Below are 8,636 nucleotides of genomic sequence, written 5' to 3' on the forward strand. Positions count from 1 at the left end.
TGGATGGACGGATGGATGATGGATGGATGGATGGATGGATGGATGGATGATGGATGGATGGATGATGGATGAACAGATGTGTATGTTTTGACGTCTGGATGAATGTTTCTTTCCGTGTTTCCGTTCTGTCGTCTTCCTAACCGTCAGTAGAATCCTCTCCTCCGGCTGCAGATCTAGAAACGATGTTTTCTCTGTTTTCTGTCCATCATGTTTCTGGTGAGAATCTTTTCTTCTCACCAGAACATCTCCAGCAGAACTCCCATGTTCTGTTCAGTTCTGGTTCTAAAGGACACGCTCCGCTGGGTCCAACCCAAAGGTGAAAAGTCAGCAGATGCTGAAGGAGCCCTCAGTGGGCGGGGCTACAACTTCCCGCCGACCAGAGACCTGCCAGCTCTGAAAGGTTCACCTGAAGATCTGGATGCTGAACCTCCAACTGTCAGTGTTTCTCAACCCTCCATTAGCCCCTCCCACAGCTACGATGACTCAGCTGGTTTCTCTGAACCACCAGGCTTCAGGGCACATGCACGCCCACGTGCACATGAGCCCGTGTTTTAAAGGTTTTTCCAAAGAACTTTGTTCAACGTTTGTTTTCTGCAATTGTTTTCAGAATCTACTGGAATGATGGTGATAACGGTTGAAAGGTTATAAATCAAAGAACAGAAAGACTGCAGAGTTCAAAGGTTAAACGCTTTTCTTCAGTTTTATTCTTTTTTCTTATGATCTTATTTTAAATTACTGATGAGGAAACAGGAACAACCATCTGAGGTGAATCTCTGCTGGTTTAGGTCCTTCACGTCGTCGATCCTCGAGGCTCGTCCAGGACTCCCCTTGAGTTAGAGTCTCCAAACAGTTTGTTCAGACATGAAGGGGTTAATTCAGTTTTTAATAAACCAAAAATCAGGAGATCAGAAAAAACAGAAAAGCTTCAAAATGATTTTAAATCAGAAATCTAGAAGCTGAACGACATGAAACCCCCTAGAAAACCCTAAACCAGAGCAGGTGATCTATGGAGCGCAATTAGGGCCAAAATGATTTAAAAACCCAAATAAAATAAACAGAAAAAACAGTTTAAAGTGGAAAAAAGATTTGAAATTGAAAAATGAAATTGAAATGTTTAGTTTTGAAACCTAAAAATAGAACCACTGAAGCTCAAAACATTTAGGTTTATTTAGGAATACCAAAACGTTTTAGACATTGTAGATTTTTTTTGGCCAAACACTAACGTTTATATCTATTAATTTAATAATTTGACCTCAATTTAGCTCCATAAACCGAAAAAGTGAAGCGTTGGATCAGTTAACAAAACATTTAATATTCATAGATTGTATCAAATTGAATTTCTGAGTTGATGGTTAACTGACCTAAAACATGTCATTTGATCTAAACTAATAATGTCATGTTTTGTGAATCGATTCCGCGTTTGTGTTGTTTCAGTGACGGGTTTGCAGAAGCTTCTCTGATCTCATCCTCTCTGTCGTCAACATCCGGATCTTCGTGATAAACTGTCCGGATCATCAACCACTTTTTCTGTTCCTTCTGTTCCAAAACTTTGGGAACTTCAGACCGCCGCCGACAGAGGGCGCTGCTGTCCGCGGCGCAGCCTGCCGCGGGATTCGAACCGCTCACCTGCTCCCGCCTGCAGGAGCAGACCTGCAGCCTCACGCGCCGTGATCCGGAGCTCAGCAGCTTCCGGTCCCGCAGCTCCCACCTTTCCTTCCCTCTCCAGCCCCGCAGCCTCCGCGCTGAAACCTGAGGCCCGCGTGCGCGTGTGCGCGTGGGCCCCGCCCACCCCCTCCTTAAAAGGCGCCAGTTTGACAGCTCAGAAGTTACTCAGCAGCAGGAATCAGACCGGCAGCTCCAGCCTCCGCGCACTCCCACGGCTGTCACGCGCCCCCAGCCCCGCGCGCCCCGAGGAGACTCGTCCAAGCTGGATTCCCGGAGCGCGTCGCCATGCCTGCCCGGGTTTAGGTTCTCCATGGAGCTGTCCAACCTGTACGAGGCGGCGCCCCGACCCCTGATGAGCGCGCTGACCCACAGCCAGCAGCCCCCCCCCGGCTACAGAGACCCGGCTGAGGGCGGCGGGGACATCGGGGACGCGGAGACGTCCATCGACCTGAGCGCCTACATCGACCCGGCGGCCTTCAACGACGACTTCCTGGCGGACCTGTTCCACCACGGCGCACGGCAGGACAAGCTGAAGCTGCTGAGCGGGGAGTACGAGCAGTGCGGGGGGGCCCCGCAGCCGCTCTACATGAACAACTACATGGAGTCCAAGCTGGAGCCGCTCTACGAGCACAACCCGCCGCGCCTGCGCCCGGTGGCCATCAAGCAGGAGCCGCGCGACGACGACGAGCTGAGCGGGGGCATGCCCCCCACCTACCCGCAGCAGTACCCCCCGCAGCCCCCGCAGCCGCAGATGCCCCACCTGCAGTACCAGATCGCGCACTGCGCGCAGACCACCATGCACCTCCAGCCGGGCCACCCGACGCCCCCGCCGACCCCGGTGCCCAGCCCGCACCACCACCACCACCACCACCACCACGGGCACGCGCAGCAGGGCGGCATGAAGCTGCTGGACCAGCGGGGGGGCAAATCCAAGAAGCACGTGGACAAGAGCAGCCCGGAGTACCGACTGCGGCGCGAGCGCAACAACGTGGCCGTGCGCAAGAGCCGCGACAAGGCGAAGCTGCGCAACATGGAGACGCAGCAGAAGGTGGTGGAGCTGAGCGCCGACAACGAGCGCCTGCGCCGGCGCGTGGAGCACCTGACGCGCGAGCTGGACACGCTGCGCGGCATCTTCCGGCAGCTCCCGGACGGGTCCTTCAAGCCGCTCAGCTGAGGCGCGCGCGGGGTGGAACTGAGCTCGTGCCTTCTCCGCGCGCACAGGCAGATAAGCTCGTTTTTGTGCCTCATCCGATGCAGCTAAGCGCGCGCGCAGCCTTTGGAGCTTCCCGCGTGCGCTTCCAGCCTGCAGGCGCGCACGGACTCTGGAGCGCACGTGCGTGACTGAACTGTGATCGTGCAGACAGACGTTCCGGTTCTCAAACCAAAGTAAAAAGTGGATTAAAACTGGAATCGAACCCGCGGAGCCGCGAGGAGGTCGGACGCGGACTGAACGTCCTCCCCAGAACCTGGTGTTTATGCAACAACCAGCGGTGCCTTCTGACCCTCTCTGGTGACCTTTGACCTTCGCCTGATCTGTCCAGTGAGGAACAAGGAAGCACTTGTTTGTTTGTTTGTTTGTCTGAACTGTAAAATAAGCCTCTATATAAATATATATATGTACGAAAGAATATATGTAAAAATATCTTGTAATAAAAACTTTGGTTCAGATTCTGGTTTCTGTCCTTCATAACCTTCTGCTGGTTTTCGTGGTCATTTCATCTGAAGCTGATTCTGACGGGTCACTTCCTGTTTTCTTTCCTGCAAAATTTCACCTCAAATGTCGGATGAACGCAAACGTTTAGACAAACCGCGTCAAAAATTCACAGATTTGAGCTTTTGTTAAACGATAATTACGATCCAGAAACGAACTCGTTATGACACATTTCATCTCATCCAATGTTCCAAAATGAGTTTTATATCCTGAAGTTTCAGAGTATCGAAGCTGAAAGAACGTTCTGAGGGTCAAACGTGTTCTGGTTCCCAAAGGTGGAGATTAAAACGATAAAAAGATTCAGAGGAGAAAATAAACCATAAAGGATGAAAGTTTCTGTTTCTGCTGGAGGATCTGCAGTGAAAGAATCAACCCTGAAGGAAACGGAGTCATGAAACACGGAGTCAAAACTGTCAAGCTGAACAAGACCAGAAAAAACATCTCTGAAAAATGCTGAATCAGTGTGAAAAAAGGAAAGACGGCTGAACAGAAGATAAGAATCATGAAATCATTAATTATTAAAAATGCTGAATATTTGCAGAAATGCAAAAGAATTCAACTGAAACCTAAAGATGACCCGAGTCCAAACACCAAAGACAACTCCAACTATAATGAAATGCTAAAGTCAGGAACCGTAGACTCAGAGGAAAAACGCAGTTTTACGTTAAAAAATGAGAGGAAGTGAAAATAAAAGAGAAAAGTAGTAAATAAACAAAAATGAAACGTGGAACTTTTTGCTGAAAATGCCACTTTCATGGTCAATGCTACGGGGCGGAGTCAGGGCGGAGTCAGGGCGTTAAAACCAAATGTGTGGCAGCTGGTCGCCATGGCGATCCCTGAAGGGATCAACATCCAAGTTCACCAGAAAGCTTTTACTTTGAAAAGTTGGTTCTTTATGCTGAAAGCTAAACTTTATTTTGGTAAACAACAGAATCCTGAAGAATTCTCCGTTTGAGGCTGATGTTACTGAGATCCATCATGAACTCCGTTCTCACTCTTTAGGGTTTGAAGCTGATGTCAGTCTGAGACGCTCAGAGCGTAACCATGAAGAGTCAGACTGACGGCTCCGCCCACGCCGACCAGCTGGTTTGGTTATTCTTGGTTTTCTTAGAACCAAAACTGGTGGCAGCGTGGAGGTGGACCGGCTTCAAAAATGTTGCTGCCTCCAAACAGCAGACTTCCAGAAAGTCCTGTCCTACGAGGCAGAACAATGAGCGCATCCATCAGAGCAGAAAAAAAGAGTCATGGTTGATTTGTGCTGAAAAGACGGCGTACATGTGTTTGAAATCAAGCTGCTCTCTGGAAGCTGCAGGGCAGAACGGAGAGCCGCCCTGCAGCCCCGCAGCCCCCCGCTCCGGCTGGAGTCACTTCATTCAAATGTCGGGTTTTTATCCAAAAAATAATTCATCTTCAATGGTAAGAAATGAGACCAATGAGCCGCCCTGTGCAGCCTGCAGGGGGCGGTACAGAGAACAGAGGATCAGCTGTCACTCTCATCCTCACAGGAAACTCTCAGGTAACCACACCTGAAGGTGAACGCAGCTCTGTTACCACAAACCAAAACTCACCTGGAGGATTCTTGTTACTGTTAGAACTGCAGTTCAACCTCAACCTGCATGAAAACATCTTCATCAACATCTTCATCAACATCTTCATCAACATCTTCATCAACATCTTCATCAACATCTTCATCAACATCTTCATCAAGACTCTGCTGCTGATCTGAAGGTTTTAAAGTCCCTCCAGGACAAATTGTTAAAATAAAAAAGTGTCTCTTTAGTGTTTTAATGGTGATTATGAAGTTTTTAGACTAAATGAAAAAGTCATTTTTAATGTTGATCTGAAGCCTCTGTTTCCAAAATCTCCCCTGAGGGGGCGTGGCCTTTGGAACCCCGCCCCTGATCCCCCCTGTCTGATTATGATAGCTCTGTGTCTCTAGCATAAATCTTCATAAAAATGTCCATCAGTAATGTCCAGCCGTATGGTTCTGATCCGGATGTCAGCTGGGACGAGGAAGTGAAGATCTTCATGGTCTTCATCTCCAAAATCCTGATTCTTTCTCCTTCCAGTTCACCAAAGACTGGAGCTAATTCTCCAATGTTTATTGACGTTGCAGAAAGCTTCAGTGTTTGAAAGAATTATTACCTGTGAAACGGATTCAGTGACTCAAAGGCTCTGAGGTGAATTCAGTCAAATGTGCAGAAAATGATGATAAACTGTTTTCAGCCAAACTGTCCAAAGACAGAAGATACGAGAAACATTCAGAATGCAACAATCACCAGCGACGAAAAACAAAAGTTCAAAAGAAAACGTTGCTCACAAAGTTTAAAGAAGTGTGAATGATCCACAAACACAAACTCCAGCAGACAAACAGCTGCTGCGCTAACATGCTAACATGTCATGCTAGCTTAGCTGCTGTTGTTCAACCAGGCTAATGGATGAATAACCCTTTACTCAATAAAGATGAACGGTACAGGTAACGGAGTGATTTCAGGACCAAGCAGAGCGCCTTCCATTTGCAAAAGCAGAACAACGCTCAGAACTAGCTAACAACAAGCTAACACCAACTGGAGGAGTCTAGAGAACAAAACCAGAACCTGTCCCAAACGGGCAGACAGCTGGTTCCACCTGCAGCAGGTTCATTAGTTCAGACTAAGAACAGCTAACAGTCCATGAAGCTACATCAGAGTCTGACAGGCAGAGGTCAGTCATTGGATCATCCAGGAAGAGAGTGGAGACGTCAGAATCAGGTGAGGGTCAGGGCAGGAAATCAGAGAAGAAGCTGGATCAGAACCAGAAGATCAGGTCCAGATAGAAACGCTCAGTAATGCAGGCAGAGCGGCACAAACAATACTTCACACTGAGTCAGGCTCTGTGCTTCTGTGCTGCTGAAGAAACAGGTGAGTGATTGTCTGAATGGAGTCCAGGGAGTGCTGGGGCTGCTGGGAGATGTAGTGAGTTTAATACTCTGGAGACTCTCCTGCCGGTGACCAGAGGGGGAGACAGAACTCTGACTCCTGACAGACAGAAGCAGCAGCACCACCTGTTGGTGGGAATGCAGCAGACGGACTTCTCCAGGTGTAGTCTTCATCCAGAAGTTCTTCCAGGTGGATCCGGGCGTCTGCAGGTACTCATGTCTTACTGACAAAGAGAGTGTGGCGTAGGGAGATCATATGACAGCATCACCTGTACGTCAGAAGTGTGTGTAACTTCCATTAGCCTTACCAATGGTACACTCTCCACATGAGGGACCACGGTACGGTCCAGTTTCATGACGTCCCTTAAGGTGTCCATACGAGTCTAAACGGAACTGCAGACACACTTTAAGATAGAGCCTCTGCTTTCTCCGACCCTCCATGGACTGGTACGGGTCAACCTCCAGAATGGGTCGACCCCCCGGACGGGTTGACCCGTAAACTTCCTTCATATAGAAACCTTCAACAGAAAGTTCAGAACCGACTGGAGCGTTTTCCATGATGTATTTCTCCGTGAGTTCACCATGTAGAACAAGCCAGAAAAAAGCACCCCAGCGTGAGCAGAGATAATGAATGGCAGCTGATCTCTGACAGCTGCTGGATTGAAACCAGGTGAGGTGGATGCAGCATCAGCTGGAGAGTGGTGGGAAAACCACAAAGAGGGAGGAGAGCAGGTTGTTAGAAGGAACCAGCAGCTGGCAGAGACTCTGATGATTTCCACATGTTCCTGACAAACTGAAATATGTCGATTCAATGTGAAACACAACCCTGAAAATGGCATGAGCCGGTGCTCTGAGGGGGCGGGGCTCTGAGAGGGGCGGGGCTCAGTGTTGCTGTGATAGAATGCTTAAAGGAAAGCCTGTTCCCGGTGCTGTGTGGTCATGCGTTCCCTCCTCCTTTAAGTGGGTCTTCCGTCTAAAGACGTAAACGACAGACGGAACCACTCAGATTATGATGGTAAAGAAAGCTTCTGTCCGTCGTTTATGTTCTTTACTTACGTCTGTCGTTTACGTCCGTCGTTTACGTCCGTCATTTATGTCCGTCATTTACGTTCTTTACTTACGTCCTTCGTTTACATCTGTTGTTTACATCTGTCGTTTACGTCTGTCGTCTACATATGTTGTTTACATCTGTCGCTCTGCTCTCTGCAGAATTTTTTTCTGAATTTCCTCAGGACCTGAAATGTTTCTGATCTGAAGCTAAAGTGGAAGTAGCGTCCCGGATGTGGATCATAATCCTGAAGCAGAAACCAAAGAGTACAAGTGTGGATCTGGCAGCAGAACAGGAAGCGCCGCTCAGAGTCAGACTCCATGTTTGACGGTCTCACCTGAACACCACAGTCCAGCGTCTCCATGACGTCGGGTCAGACGCTGGCGTGCGTGAAGACCGATGGCCCGTCACGGTGAGAAGCTGGTTGCAGTCTTTCCTGCGGATGGAAGCCATTAGTCTGCGAGCAGCTGGACCGTCTCTCCCTCCTTCCTGCTTGTTTTATGTGCAGAAGTCTCTCTGGCTGCTCCTGGCCCGGTCCAGGCCCGCTTGGCCGGACCTCAGGATCCCCTCACACGGCTCGCTGAGCCGCTTCCAGGGTTACTGCTGACAAATCACTGTCATTCTGCTGGTTAGGATGTAATTGGCTGCAGAACATCGAGCTGCGGTTTGGACGGATCGTCTGATCCTTCCTTGACTCAAAACCAGGTTTCTGCTCAGAGAGTTCTGCTCTTTTTATGAGCATTAATGTCGGTTCTTTGGGGATATGATCAGAGAGTCGTTGCCAGAAACCTGCAGGAGGTCTGAGGAGTTCTCAGAAACGGACTTCCTGCCCGTTTGGGCTTCTTGAGACGCTGGGAGATTCAGGACTGGAGGAGAAGCGGAGGAAGAGGATCTCTGAGAGGAAGAGGTCGTCGAGGATTTTCAGGATTTCTGGATGACGGCAGACCATTCCTAGGTCTTTAGGTTTCATGTTTGAGATTGAAGGCAGACGAAGCTGCAGAAAGTCTCTAATAACCCTTTAACCCCGGAGCTAAAGTGTTTATGTTCTCTGATTTGCTGTAACTTTTCAACCGTTAACATGATAATTCCCGTGGATTGTGAAGGAGCAGAGCATTTTCAGCCGCTTTTCTCCCGGGTCAGTTACAGAACGTGAAGATTCTGTGTTTAACCGTCACCGACGCCGCCTCAGGTGTTAAAGGGTTAAAGAAACGATTCCTGGTTAATAAGTCAGAGAGACTGCTGACCAGCATGTCGACCGTCAGAGTCAGGAGCTCCCTCTAACCAAAACTACCTAA

At 49.0% G+C, this 8,636-nt stretch overlaps 1 protein-coding gene across 1 annotated transcript; it reads left to right on the forward strand.

Annotated features, from left to right (window-relative positions):
- Nucleotides 1-1,813: 1,813 nt before the first annotated feature.
- On the forward strand, nt 1,814-3,333 carry cebpa (CCAAT enhancer binding protein alpha). Its single transcript, XM_024294732.2, has one exon. The coding sequence runs from the start codon at nt 1,976-1,978 to the stop codon at nt 2,837-2,839; it is 864 nt and encodes a 287-aa protein (XP_024150500.1). The 5' UTR covers nt 1,814-1,975; the 3' UTR covers nt 2,840-3,333.
- The last annotated feature ends 5,303 nt before the right edge of the window (nt 3,334-8,636 follow it).

This window comes from Oryzias melastigma, linkage group LG3, assembly GCF_002922805.2.
Source record: "Oryzias melastigma strain HK-1 linkage group LG3, ASM292280v2, whole genome shotgun sequence".
In the NCBI taxonomy this organism is placed as follows: domain Eukaryota; kingdom Metazoa; phylum Chordata; class Actinopteri; order Beloniformes; family Adrianichthyidae; genus Oryzias; species Oryzias melastigma.